This window comes from Podarcis raffonei, chromosome 9, assembly GCF_027172205.1.
Source record: "Podarcis raffonei isolate rPodRaf1 chromosome 9, rPodRaf1.pri, whole genome shotgun sequence".
NCBI lineage: Eukaryota > Metazoa > Chordata > Lepidosauria > Squamata > Lacertidae > Podarcis > Podarcis raffonei.
The window spans coordinates 68,603,506-68,617,678 of NC_070610.1; the positions used below are offsets into that span (position 1 = coordinate 68,603,506).

At 42.7% G+C, this 14,173-nt stretch overlaps 1 protein-coding gene across 2 annotated transcripts in view; it reads right to left on the reverse strand.

Annotated features, from left to right (window-relative positions):
* CFAP299 (cilia and flagella associated protein 299) overlaps nucleotides 1-14,173 on the reverse strand; it is a 353,465-nt gene that overhangs the window by 334,832 nt on the left and 4,460 nt on the right. For both annotated transcript variants that reach the window (XM_053404315.1, XM_053404314.1), the window contains exon 2: nucleotides 5,444-5,574. In XM_053404315.1, coding sequence (XP_053260290.1) covers nucleotides 5,444-5,574 — 131 coding nt within the window. The remainder of the gene's footprint in view (nucleotides 1-5,443; nucleotides 5,575-14,173) is intronic.

Consider the following 14,173-nt stretch of genomic DNA (forward strand, 5'->3'; position numbering starts at 1 on the left):
AGCCTCTGGAACTACAGCTGCCCCAAAGGCAAGAGCGAAAACAATGTCTACAGAAGAATCATTTGCCAAGGTACTGGAGAAGATAAATGACTCTTTGGAGGAACTAAAAAAGCAAGGTGCAGAAACTAAAGTACAAGTTGCTGAAACTAAAGTACAAGTTGCTGAAACAAATAAGAAAATTGAAGAAATCTCTGGGAAAATTGATTCAAATACAAAAAGCATAACTGACCTCGGGAATAAAGTGAACTCAAACGCAGAAGCAATTGGGAAAATACTGGAAGAATCATCTACAACAAGAAAGATAGCTGAGGAAGCTAAAGAAATTGCAACTGCTGCTGAAGGAAAGTTTCCACCAGTGTTTAAGAAACTAGATGAATACGAACTGGCACTTTCTATGCAGGATATGCAACGCAAGGAGAGGAATTTAAGGATCAGACTTGTGCCGGAAAAGGAAGAAGACAACCTGGTGGATTATTTGACAAAAGAATTTTCTGATTTTTGGAAGCAGGAGCTGGATAAAGAAGAATTTAAGATAGAAAGCGCTTTCAGACTGGGAGCAAGGCAGAGGAAGAATCGACCCAGAGATTGTCTTATAACTCTAAGATCAAAGGAGGAGCGAGACAAAATATTGAACCTGCATTACCAAACAACCCTTCGAATTGAAGACTTTCATATTGAGATCTTCAAAGACATCCCTAAGAGTATTTTGGACGCAAGAGGACACTACAAGGACCTGGTGATATTGCTGAGAAGGAACTACATACCATTCAGGTGGGAGTTCCCCCAAGGCCTGTCTTTTAAATACAAGGGGAAGAAGAGAAGAATAAAGACTGTGAGTGATAAAGACAAGTTCTTGGGAGAACACGAAGAAGACCTACAGAAAGAGACGCATCCAGGACAAGGGCACCCTTCATTAGATACGGATACGGAACCACCGACAAACGAGGAACAAAAATTGGGAGCTGTAGGAGGAAAGAGCAAATAATCCCAACATGGCCCTGCAACTTCTAACCTGGAATTGTAACGGTTTGAACATCCCTAGAAAGAGAAAAAATATATTTCATGCTTTGAAGAAAGACCAATTGGACCTAATTTGTCTACAAGAGACCCATGTGACAAGAGCTCATAGAAAGCTATTAATAAATAAAAGATTGAGACAAGAATTTATTTCGTCAGACAGAGTAAAAAAGAGAGGAGTGGTGATTTATGCAAAGGAGAAGCTGCAACCGAAACAAATTTTTAAAGATGACCAAGGAAGATATTTGGCAATTGAAATTCAATTTCAAGGAGAGAAGTATTTGATAGTGGGAATTTATGCACCAAATGAAGGGAAAGCTGAATTTTTCAAGAAGTTGCATGAGACTTTGATGGATCATATGGATTACAAATTAATCATGATGGGAGACATGAATGGAGTAGTTTCAACAAATATGGATAAAGCACAAAGACAGGTAGTAACAAAAGATGGAAGACTACCAAAGACCTTTTTTGAAATGACTGACAATATGGACTTGATTGACATATGGAGAACAAAACACCCATTAGAAAGAGAGGGAACCTTCTTTTCTGAAGCCAAAATGACATGGACAAGGATCGACCAAATTTGGGTGACTAGCAGTATGGCGCAGAACATAAAGAGAGTGGAAATCTGCCCAAAAACTTTCTCCGACCATAATGCAGTAAAGATGGTGATGAGGCAAACAACAACTGGCTCCTTCAGATGGAGAATGAATGACACCTTACTTAGAGATGAGGAGATTTGCAAGAAGGCCCAAAAAACTTTGAAAGATTATTTTGAAATTAATCTAAGGACTAAAGTAGAAAAAAGAATAGTATGGGATGCAAGCAAAGCCGTGATGAGAGGGTTTCTGATACAACAAAATACATTAAAGAAAAGAAAACAAAATGAGAGGAAGGAAAAAATTCTGGAAAAGATAAAAGAAGGGGAAAAGAAATTAAGATTGAAGCCAAAATCACAAGAGACTTTAAGAGAAATTAAATTTTATCAAACACAATATATGGAACTGACGAATCAAGAATTAGAGTGGAAAATTAAGCAAATGAGACAAAAGACTTTTGAATCTGCTGACAAATGTGGCAAGCTATTGGCTTGGCAAATAAAGAAGAGACAAAAACTCAACACGGTAACAAACATAGAAGTGGAAGGAAAGAATATAAGTAACCCAGCTGAAATCAGAAACTGTTTTCAGAACTACTTTAGACAACTTTACACACAAGGGCCGCAAAAAGAAACAGATATACAACAATTCCTCGAGAAAAATGGACTGAAAAAGATCTCGCAGGAAAGTAAGACAATTTTGAACCAGGAGATATCAGCACAGGAAATAGAAGATGCCATTCAAAATATGACGTTGGGCAAATCACCTGGACCGGATGGACTGACTTCCAAATATTACAAAGTTTTGAAGGAAGGGCTTATACAACCTTTGAAGGAAGTCTGCAACGAGATCATGGAGGGGAGGAAGGCACCCGATACGTGGAGAGAGGCTTATATTACACTTATACCAAAGACAGAGATTGAAAAGACCCAATTTAAGAACTACCGACCCATCTCGTTACTAAATGTGGATTATAAAATCTTTGCTGATGTTTTAGCAAAGAGACTGAAAAGGGTTTTGATGGAGGAGATTCATGGGGACCAAGCGGGCTTTCTCCCGAAAAGGCATTTGTCGGACAATGTAAGGAATATAATTGACATTTTGGAGAAGTTGGAAGTGAACATAAACACTAAGGCTGTTTTGATATTTGTGGACGCCGAGAAAGCCTTTGACAACATTTCTTGGAGCTTTATGTTGAAGAACCTCCGGGGGATGGGGGTAGGCCAAGGGTTTGAGAATGGTATAGGTGCAATTTATTCTGAACAGAAAGCAAAATTAATTGTAAATAATGTGGTTACAGAAGAGTTCAAGATAGAAAAAGGGACACGACAGGGGTGCCCTATCTCCCCATTACTTTTTATATCGGTCCTGGAGGTTTTGCTTAATATGATTAGGAGGGACCAGTTGGTTAAAGGGATTCAGGTCGGAGCTAAACAATACAAACTGAGAGCATTTGCAGATGACCTAGTACTTACATTGCAAGAGCCAGAAGCTAGTACGAAAAGAGTTTTGGAAATAATCCAAGAGTTTGGTCAATTGGCAGGATTTAAATTGAATAAGTCAAAAACAAAGGTATTGGAGAAAAATCTAACACAGGTTGAAAAAGAAAGGTTTCAGAATGAGACAGGGTTGACTGTGGTTAAAAAAGTGAAATATTTGGGTATAAACATGACAGCTAGGAATGTGAATTTATTTAAAGATAATTATGAAAAAACTTGGACAGAAGTGAAAAAAGATTTGGAGATTTGGTCAAATCTTAAGCTTTCCTTGTTAGGTCGAATTGCAGTTATAAAGATGAATGTATTGCCAAGAATGTTGTTTTTGTTTCAAGCATTGCAAATAATGGATAAAATGGACTGTTTCAAGAAGTGGCAAAAAGACATATCTAAATTTGTCTGGCAGGGCAAAAAGCCCAGAATTAAATTTAAGATATTAACGGACTCAAAGGAAAGAGGGGGGTTTGCCCTGCCAGATTTTAAACTGTACTATGAAGCGGCAGCTTTCTGCTGGCTGAAAGAATGGCTGCTTCTTGAAAACACAGACATTTTGGATTTGGAAGGATTTAATAATATTTTTGGGTGGCATGCATATTTGTGGTATGACAAGGTTAAAGCACACAAAAGTTTTAAAAACCATATTGTCAGAAAAGCATTATTAAATGTTTGGGTCAGATATAAAGATTTGCTGGAAAATAAAACTCCAAGGTGGCTGTCGCCAATGGAAGCTAAGGCAGTTAAAAAGTTAAACATGGAGTCTAAGTGGCCAAGATACTGGGAAATTTTGGAAAAGGAAGGGGACAAACTGAGATTGCAGAGTTTTGAGAAATTAAAAGGGAAGGTGAGAGATTGGTTGCACTATCATCAAATAAATGAAGCGTTTAAAGTGGACAGTAAAATTGGCTTTCAGGTGGAAAAATCAAAATTGGAGACAGAACTGTTAGAACCCAGTACTAAGAATTTGTCAAAAATGTATAATTTGCTGCTGAAATGGAATACAGAAGATGAAACGGTTAAATCAGCTATGATTAAATGGGCTCAGGACATTGGTCATAATATTTTGTTTGCTGATTGGGAAAAGTTGTGGACCACCGGGATGAAATTTACGGCATGTAATGCCTTAAGAGAAAATATTATGAAAATGATCTATAGGTGGTACATAACCCCAGTCAAGCTTGCAAAGATTCACCATTTGCCTGACAATAAATGTTGGAAATGTAAAGAAAAGGAAGGTACATTTTTTCACCTTTGGTGGACGTGCCCAAAGATTAAGGCATTCTGGGAAATGATCTATAATGAACTTAAAAAGGTATTTAAATATACTTTCACCAAGAAACCAGAGGCCTTTCTCTTGGGTATTGTCGGCCAAGGGGTGTTAAAGACAGATATAACTTTTTTTATGTATGCTACAACAGCAGCTAGAATACTCATTGCGAAGTACTGGAAGACGCAAGATCTACCCACACTGGAAGAATGGCAGATGAAGGTGATAGACTACATGGGTTTGGCAGAAATGACGAGCAGAATCCGAAACCAGGGAAGAGAAACAGCGCAAGAAGAATGGAAAAAATTCAAGGACTATTTAAAGAAATATCATAAAGTTAATGCAAGTTAGAATGATGATGGATTAAAAGTGAATGGTTACTATTAGTAATGGTTAAGACAAGGAGAATAAGGAAGGTTAGCTTAAACTTAAAATAAGGGAAGATTTGCTGAGTAATTGATAAGAATTTGGAATACAGAAAAGGGAGGCATGAGGAAGTCGGGGAAGGAAGGTATAAGAAATTAGGATATGAAATGGTACATGTTTTTTGTTTTGTTTTTGTTTTTGTATGTTTATGTATGTTATGTTTATATGGAAAAATTCTTGAATAAAAATATTATAGAGTTGTTGACATTTTCAAAAAAAAAAAAAAATATTATAATTATTATTATTTTACTCATACCTTGCCCATTTGACTGGGTTGGCCCAGCCACTCTGGACAGCTACCAACATATATAAAAACAAAATAAAACATTAAAAAGCTTCCCTTCAGATGTCTTCTAAAGGTTGCATAGCTACTTATCTCCTTGGCTCGGGGCGTCGCATAACTCCATACCCTCCTCCCATGTTTCTCCAATGAAAATAGGGGCGTCCTAAGGGAAAGCAGGATATTCTGGGATCAAATCAGAAACCGGGATGGCTTCTGTAAATTTTGGACTGTCCCTGGAAGATGGGGACACTTGGAGGGTCTGAGGTTGTGCTTTAAAACTTACGCTGAATCTTCTCTTACTTCCATTTTCCTGAACTTGAGATACGGTTCATTTTTCACACAAACGCACACTTACTTTTGCTGCTGCCTTTCTGAGAGCCTCGAAGCCTCGGCGGCCAATTTCCTAGCTATGAAATCTTCCCTCTTCAGCACTTCGCCGCTTCCTCGGAAGCCCAGCTCCACCAGCTGGCGAGCCATTTCTTCGTTCTGAAGAAGCAAAAATCAGATTCAGATCAACTGAATCGGAAGGAGCAACTGTGCACTTAGCAAGTCACCAATGTTTTGAGGCGAGAGCTGCAGAGGGGTCACTTATGGCCAGACCTTACGGATACTGGTTTTTGGAAAGCTGCTCCAAGGGCCGTTTTGGCTAAAGGGTGGAGTATAAAAACATCTTATGCAGATGACTCATTATAAGCTGCTCTTGAACCTTAGGCCTCATTTGGTTTATCTTCACTTTCTTCATCTTGCTTTGACTGAAATAACCTTCATGCCTTTTTTGCTTGCGCACTACTTGTCTGTGGCGAGGACTGTGGGGCCTGCTTCCCTGCAAGGACTTTACCTACTTTCTTGAAAGCCCTGCTTCTTTGCAAGGCTGTCACCAGCTGGCCTAGGGAGCGGGACCTTACTCGCTGGACCAAACTCTTGGGACATTGCTAGCTGGGGTGAGGTGGGGTGGTTCTGATATCTTTTCACTGCTCCAAGTGTCTAATGTGTTTTATAAACGTTTTTAAGCACCTTTTAATCTGTTAGGTTTCAAATATTATCTTGTTCTGTTTTAGTTAGCTTGGGGTTGTTTTCAATGCTTTTAATTGGGGTGGAGGTTATTTTAATCTGTCTGTAACTGTAAATTGGGACGCAGGTGGCGCTGTGGGTAAAAGCCTCAGCGCCTAGGGCTTGCCGATCGAAAGGTTGGCGGTTCGAATCCCTGCGGCGGGGTGCGCTCCCGTTGCTCGGTCCCAGCGCCTGCCAACCTAGCAGTTCAAAAGCACCCCCAGGTGCTAGTAGATAAATAGGGACCGCTTACTGGCGGGAAAGTAAACGGCGTTTCCGTGTGCTGCGCTGGCTCGCCAGATGCAGCTTTGTCATGCTGGCCACGTGACCCGGAAGTGTCTGCGGACAGCGCTGGCCCCTGGCCTCTTAAGTGAGATGGGCGCACAACCCCAGAGTCTGTCAAGACTGGCCCGTACGGGCAGGGGTACCTTTACCTTTTAACTGTAAATTGCGTTTCATGGTTTTAGTGGGTTCTTTAGTTCTGTTGTTGCCAGAAGAAAACGTTTTTTTAAGGGATAGGTTCAGGGCTGCCCCAGAAGTGGGCCCTAGCCAATAGGATGGCTGGGGCAGGTTCTATGGGGGGTGTGTGTGTTATGCATTGGGACACCCGATCTCAGTGATCACAGACAGGAAGAGGAGTTACGCTAGGACCAGATCGTGTTATTACCAAGGAGGCAGGTTTAGTCGTCGTTTGAAGACTGTCCCTGCCTCCAAGTTTGGTCCTGACTGGAAGGATGCTAGAATCAACAAGGGAGACCCACAGTGCTGCTGTGCAATGCCAGGTCAATGATTCACAAGACTGCTGCCATCCATGACTTGATCATGAATGGAGGGAATTGGCTTGGCATGTGTAACAGAGACTTGATCGGACGAGGTGGATGGGCCTTTTCTTGCCGCTGCTTGTCCACCAGGTTTCTCTTATGCACAGCAACCCAGGTCATATGGGCAGGGAGGAGGGGTGCAGTGATTTTTAGGAAGTCATTAGCTTGCACCAGGCGTCCTATCAGGGAAGCCCAGTTTTCTGTGTGCATGCTCTGGAAGTTGGACAATAGGGGCAGTACAGGATTCCTTTTGGTGTACCGACTTCCCTGCTGCACAAAGGATTCCCTGATTGAGCTGCTTCAGGTTGTGACGGATGTGCTCCTGGAGACACATAGTTTGGTTGCCCTAGGGGATTTTGACATCCATGCTGACACAACCTTACAAGGGGCCGCTTGGGACTTCATGGAAAGCACGGCCTCCATGGGGCTGTACCTGAATAAATTTGGCCCAACCCATAGCCACAAACATGCCTTAGACTTCTATTCACTTATATGGACGTGGGTGATCTGACATACTTTATGAACAAATAGGTGGAATAGACACCATTACACGGATGGACCTTATGCATGAACTGACTAGAGAATGATCTGATCCACTGGGTCTTCTGCTTTGTTCATTTGTTGAACTTTATGAGTTACTTCTGTTGAAATTTACAATTTGATACAATGAATAGTATACCTTATTTATCTAAGAACACAGCCAGTTACGTCTTGTGTGTTTATTGATTTTACTGAACATGCAAGTTTTAAAGTTCTACGGTAATTTTTTTTAATCATTTCTAATCTTCCACACATTTATCCCAAGCTGGCATCAGAGGCTAGCTTGCTGTCAACAAGGAACAAAGTTATCTTTGGTTCCTGGCTTGCACACACTCTCTCTCTCTCTCATTTTAATATAATGTTCATTTTCAAATAGCAAAGTTATATAGACAAGCAAACAAAAAGCAGAAAATAGAGAATTTCAGTTTATATACCTGTATATGATATATGCAATAATTATAGTCATTACACTGTTCGATTTTCAAAATATATCTTTCTAAATATATCTTTAAAATGTGCCATTTTAAGGCACTCTGGTAGACTTTCAATTGTGCAGCTACAATGCTGTTTTCAAATAGATTGGGTTGTTTTTTTTAAAAAAGTGCAAATTCTAATTGTTGTAATATTTGTTATAACTGTGGGCTGCCCTAGGGTGATCAAAGGGTGCGGTAAAAGGGGAAATAAATGCCAGCTTAGATAAACTAAAAAGCATAGCCACGGGAAAGAATCACCTAGAAAGAGAAATACGAGGGCCCAGGTCTAGGAAACATCCAAGTTACGTTTGTACAGACAACAAGTGAAGTCTCATTCTTGCCAACTTGGGGCAGCTGGCATATCGCTGCCTCTCTCATCCTCACATGAATAGTCAAATAATAATAGAACTGTAGAGTTGGAAAGGACCCTACGGGTTGTCTAGTCCAACCCCCTGCAAGGCAGGAATATTTCACCCAACATGGGGTGCACTGCTGTTATTCCTGTTATTTTGCCAATGAGGAACAAAGGCTGATAAATATGGGCCAAATACATATTCCTGCACTGGAGTGGGTTGGACTAGATGACCCTCGGGATACCTTCCAGTTCTATGATTCTGTGAAATGGAGGCCACAGCAGAGCTTGGAATTCAGTTTGCATCTTCTTTGTCCAAATCCAGCATTGTACTCACTGGTCTTTGTAGACAATACAACCTTACTCTGTTTTTTAAAAAAGAAATTGCTGTTAAAATGGATTACTTTATGGATTCTTTAGCATTGCCAGCTACGATACGATACGATAATCTTTATTGTCATTGTCCCATACAGAACAACAAAATCGAAAAAATCGACATCAGAAATTCAAAAACCAACAAGCCTGCTATCCCAGCTATCCCAGCCTGGTTAGCCCCCTAAAAACTCTGATACCCCATAATTAAATACAATATACTCCCATAGAGACTACCTTAAAAAGGTAAAGGGACCCCTGACCAAGAGGTCCAGTCGTGACCGACTCTGGGGTTGCAGCACTCATCTCGCTTTATTGGCCAAGGGAGCCAGCGTACAGCTTCCAGGTCATGTGGCCGGCATGCCTAAGCTGCTTCTGGCAAACCAGAGCAGTGCATGGAAACGCTGTTTACCTTCCCGCTGGAGCGATACCTATTTATCTACTTGCACTTTGACGTGCTTTCGAACTTCTAGGTTGGCAAAGAGCAGGGACCGAGCGATGGGAGCTCACCCCGTCGCGGGGATTCGAACCACAGACCTTCTGGTTGGCAAGCCCTAGACTCTGACCCACAGCGCCACCCGTGTCCCAAGAGACTACCTTACATTGCGTTTAAAACCAAAATCGCATTTGGAGAGAAACTGTTTCTCAGGCGGCTAGTGCTAGTCTTTATAACCCTGTACCTTCTTCCAGAAGGCAGAAGCTGAAAGAGATAATTTCCGGGCTGCGCACTATCCTGCACTATCTCTGCAGCTATTCCTAATATTTAATTTAAGTCTATGAGGCATCTTAATGGTGGTCAAAGCTTTAATCTTGCTGCTCATAGTGGCTGCCACCGCTCCAGCCCTGTGGCCTATGATATGTGCAGGATCAAGAGGTAGGATTCGGGGGGGGGGGGATGGAGAAGGACAGCTGCCACACCTCAAAATTAGTTTGGTGGTGCAGAAAACTTGCTCTGCATCTGCTGCTCTGAAAATTAGGGATATAGACTGCACATCACTCTATCAATAATCCAAAGGAAGGAGGAGGGGCAACAGAGGGTGAGGTTTGACAGGCATGATATGGCTTGTCAATCACCGGCTATGGAGCAGTGCAATAGGGCAAGACTGATCAAGCCCACACTTCTGCAACGTACAGCAATCTTCTCCTGCTGCCAACCTTCTTAGTGCTCCATTTAAACAAAAGTGAAATAACATTTCCACCTAGTGGCAACCTTGAAGAACAACCATAACAGTTTAATTCAACAGATCTATCCTTCTAGGCATGTTACAGCTTGTGGCATGTAGGCACTGAAGACAGTTTTTCCGCAACCCAGCAATCACAAAAGGAAGAGTTGGGGAAGGCCACTCGCTCCTTTTCTGCAGCATCACAGAACTGCTGGATCGGGGTTGTTACTGTGAGTCGAGAAGAAACCGCCAGAGATAAGAACCCAAGAAGGAGCCTTTTACAAAAGTATTGGTATTTTTTTTATCTAAGTCTATTGTATTTCTCAGGGACACGGGTGGCGCTGTGGGTTAAACCACAGAGCCTAGGACTTGCTGATCAGAAGGTCGGCGGTTCGAATCCCCGCGACGGGGTGAGCTCCTATTGCTCGGTCCCTGCTCCTGCCAACCTAGCAGTTTGAAAGCACGTCAAAGTGCAAGTAGATAAATAGGTACCGCTCCGGTGGGAAGGTAAACGGCGTTTCCGTGCACTGCTCTGGTTCGCCAAAAGCGGCTTAGTCATGCTGGCCACATGACCCGGAAGCTGTACGCCGGCTCCCTCGGCCAATAAAGCGAGATGAGCACCGCAACCCCAGAGTCGGTCACGACTGGACCTAATGGTCAGGGGTCCCTTTACCTTTACCTATTGTATTTCTTTGCTTTGGTTTTTTTGCTAACTGCCCTGAATATTTTGGACAAGCAGGATATGGATGCTTTGCACATTTAAAAAAAAAAAATGAAGGCCCATGAACAAAGAACAGGCAGGTGCCACAGTCACATGTCAAGCTGAGACAAATAATAATAATAATTTATTATTTGTAGCCCACCCATCTGGCTAGGTTTCCCCAGCCACTCTGGGCGGCTTCCAACAAGGATCAAAAATACATCAAAATGTCACACATTAAAAACTTCCCTGAACAGACAAACCATGGTTTAGTTCAAACTCACTGACTCCCAAGAAGACTGCAGCCATTTTACTCCTCCCCAGATTTGTTAGGTCAGCACAGCAACTATGCTAAGATTTGGGTTAGTGTGTCTGAAGCCAAGATGTGATTAAGATCTCTCCTCCATCATTTGTCCTGTGCTTATAGGTTGTGGTTAAGATAGGGAGACCTGAACCACGACCCTGGATTCAGACAACACACTAAGCATTATCCCACCTTTGCATAGTGTGACCCAAGAAACGTCAGCTGGAATGTGAATGCCTGGCTTGCTTTCCATCCCATTGAGCAGACTTGCATACTTGGCAAAGCTCAGCAAAAAAGCCTGCCGATTTGACTTTGATTGCAGGAGCAATTTGGGATTTGATGGCTCCCTGCTGGAAATAAGACTCAAAAGTGGTGGGTTGATTTTAAGCTATTCATAAAGCCTAGCACAATACAGTCCTTTTAAAGTCTTTGTTCTAGGCACTTCTAAACGTGAGCACGCATTTACAAATAGACTTATGAAAATAATAAAGGCTATGCAACGTAGGCTAAAATTGGATTGCTCCAATCACCCAGAAGTTATTTCACTCCCCAGTTAGCTAATCCAGGGGCCAAAAGGCAGCCAAGGTGGAATTATGGGTTATCACCAAGGACAGGAAATAAATTGTGAGCATGGCGGCCGCACAGTCACCCTTTGCTTTCTATATATTGGATAATACCATAAGTCAGCATCCATAATTTATGCGAATCTTATGTTCACGTCATCTAGCAAAGATGCAAAACTTCACACCTTGGCTAGCATAAGCAATTCATTTCCACAGACTTCACTCCAGATCAGCCCCACTAAGTCTGTCCCCTGAGATTTTACAAGAGAAACCCCACATTCCAGCACAACTAGGCAGCGTAATGTAACACCGGTTACATTACGGTCCCTGGCCCCCACATTCCCCATAGATATTTCCCTTGTCGACAGCATCAATCTGCACTGCTGTCTTCAGTTACCCCACAGCACCCTGTAGCAGGTTCTTTATATTCCTCCCCCCTCCTGCCAACTTGCCTTTCATTTTCCCCATATCAGTCTGCAAACTGTATCACTTCCTCCATCCTATCTACTCACTGCTTTAACTTTTGCTGGGCTGCCGATTGGTTGATTCCTACCCAGTTAGGATAGCTAGCCAGCCTTTAACCATGGTCTGTTGTTGGCTTACATCTCTTGGCTCGTTAGGGAGCCACAATCCAGGGTCCAGGTGCAATGGTATGCAAAGCTTACTTATAACTTCCAGGTTTATTTCTCCCAATTACACCAAGGGAGGAGAGAAGCAGGAGCGAGCAGGCAGTATGCACAAGCACACTGCTCATACACAATAACCCATGGTACCCCAGGAACTCTAGGCTATTCTCACATGCAAACGTGGCTCTAATTCACGCATTATCTTAGAAGCATGGTTGCTGCCTCAAAATATCCTGCTTGTAGCTACATCAACGCTATATGTATGTTTGGATCCTGTGGATTCCCTGGATCACGTAGGTGTGGGAATGTTCAGGGAGACAGGAGAGGATATATTGTTTAGCAATATATGCGTTAGCAAGTTCTATAACTTAGCAGAGTTCTAACATTCCCCCTTTTAAATACATAGTGGTTAGCTTGTGGCAGACTAGTTTTAGCCTCTCAATATAAGATTCCTGGTAATCCCCTTTACTCCCCCTTAAAAAAAATAGACACGACACAATATTGTGTAAAAAGTATAAAAGACGTTTACTCACATTCAGTTCACAGATGGATCCCTGAAGGCGGACTTAGGTTACAAAAGTATATACATGTGGAATCTATCCCATAAGGAGATAGTTCCTTTGTCCTCCCTTGGCTGGAAGCCAAGAGAGCATCTCAAGCTAAGGAGATGTTGCTTCTTCGAGGAATGGAGTCAGAGAGAGAGATGGCTGCTTGCACTGTGCTATTTTATTACCTGCACAGGTAAGACAACACCCACCTTTGGGCACATGTAGAGGAAGTTTGTCCCAGCCCAGGAGGAAACAGGAAGTTTTGTACTGGCTGGTGCAAACATCCCCTTTCATGTCCGCTCTAGGAATGTTGAATTTGACTGCTATCTGTGTTTCACATCCCACAGTAGGCACTTTCCACAAGAACGTGAACAGCCTCTCTGGAGGGGACAGAGAGTGGCATATGTCCATGAGATCCTAACATCCATGCCTCACTGATAACGCACTACTCACAGTACAAATGCAATGTATGGTCTGAGCTACAAGAAGACAAGTGGGTTTTTTTCTAGGAAAAAGGTGCCTGAGGGGGAGGGGGATGACACCAAAGCTGGGGGTGACGGCAGATTAGTGTGGTGTAGTGGTTAAGAGCAGTAGAGTCGTAATCTGGTGAACCGGGTTCGCTTCCCCGCTCCTCCACATGCAGCTGCTGGGTGACCTTGGGCTAGTCACACTTCTCTGAAGTCTCTCAGCCTCACTCACCTCACAGAGTGTTTGTTGTGAGGGGAGGGAGGAAGAGAAAGGAGATTGTGAGCTGCTTTGAGACTCCTTCGGGTAGTGATAAAGCGGGATATCAAATCCAAACTCTTCTTCTACCTCCAGGTAAAAAAAGCACTCGGGAAGACCAGAATGATTCAGTTACAAATCCTCTACCCCATGAGTAGGCAAACTAAGGCCCGGGGGCCAGATCCAGCCCAATCGCCTTCTAAATCCGGCCCGTGGACAGTCTGGGAATCTGTGTGTTTTTACATGAGTAGAATGTGTCCTTTTATTTAAAGTGCATCTCTGGGTTATTTGTGGGGCCTGCCTGGTATTTTTACAGGAGTAGAATGTGTCCTTTTATTTAAAATGCATCTCTGAGTTATGTGTGGGGCATAGGAATTCGTTCATTTTTTTTTTCCAAAACATAGTCCAACCCCCTGCTGAAAAAGTTTGCTGACCCCTGAACTGTCTACCCCAATGCCCAACCACATCTATGTCCCATTTTCCCAAACAGCTGGTGCCATTTTACTGATGGGGCATGGCATTTTTTGTTTCCCATCAGTGAAATGACACCAGCTGTTTGGGGAAATGGAACTTAGATGTGGTTGGGTACCAGCTGTTTTAAATAAAGGGACACATTCCAGCTCACCTGCAACATTCTAGAAGTTGTTCAGCTACAACCCCCACCATCCCTGACCACTGGCTGAAGGGGGTTGGAGTTCACCAAATTATGGAGGGCCACAGGTCCCACAAACCTGGCCTAAAGCAAACACTCCCTTGACAGCTCAGCTGGTTAGAGCATAGCGCTGGCAATGCCAAGGTTGCAGGTTTGATCCCCGTATGGGACAACTGCGTATGCCTTCCAACTCTACTG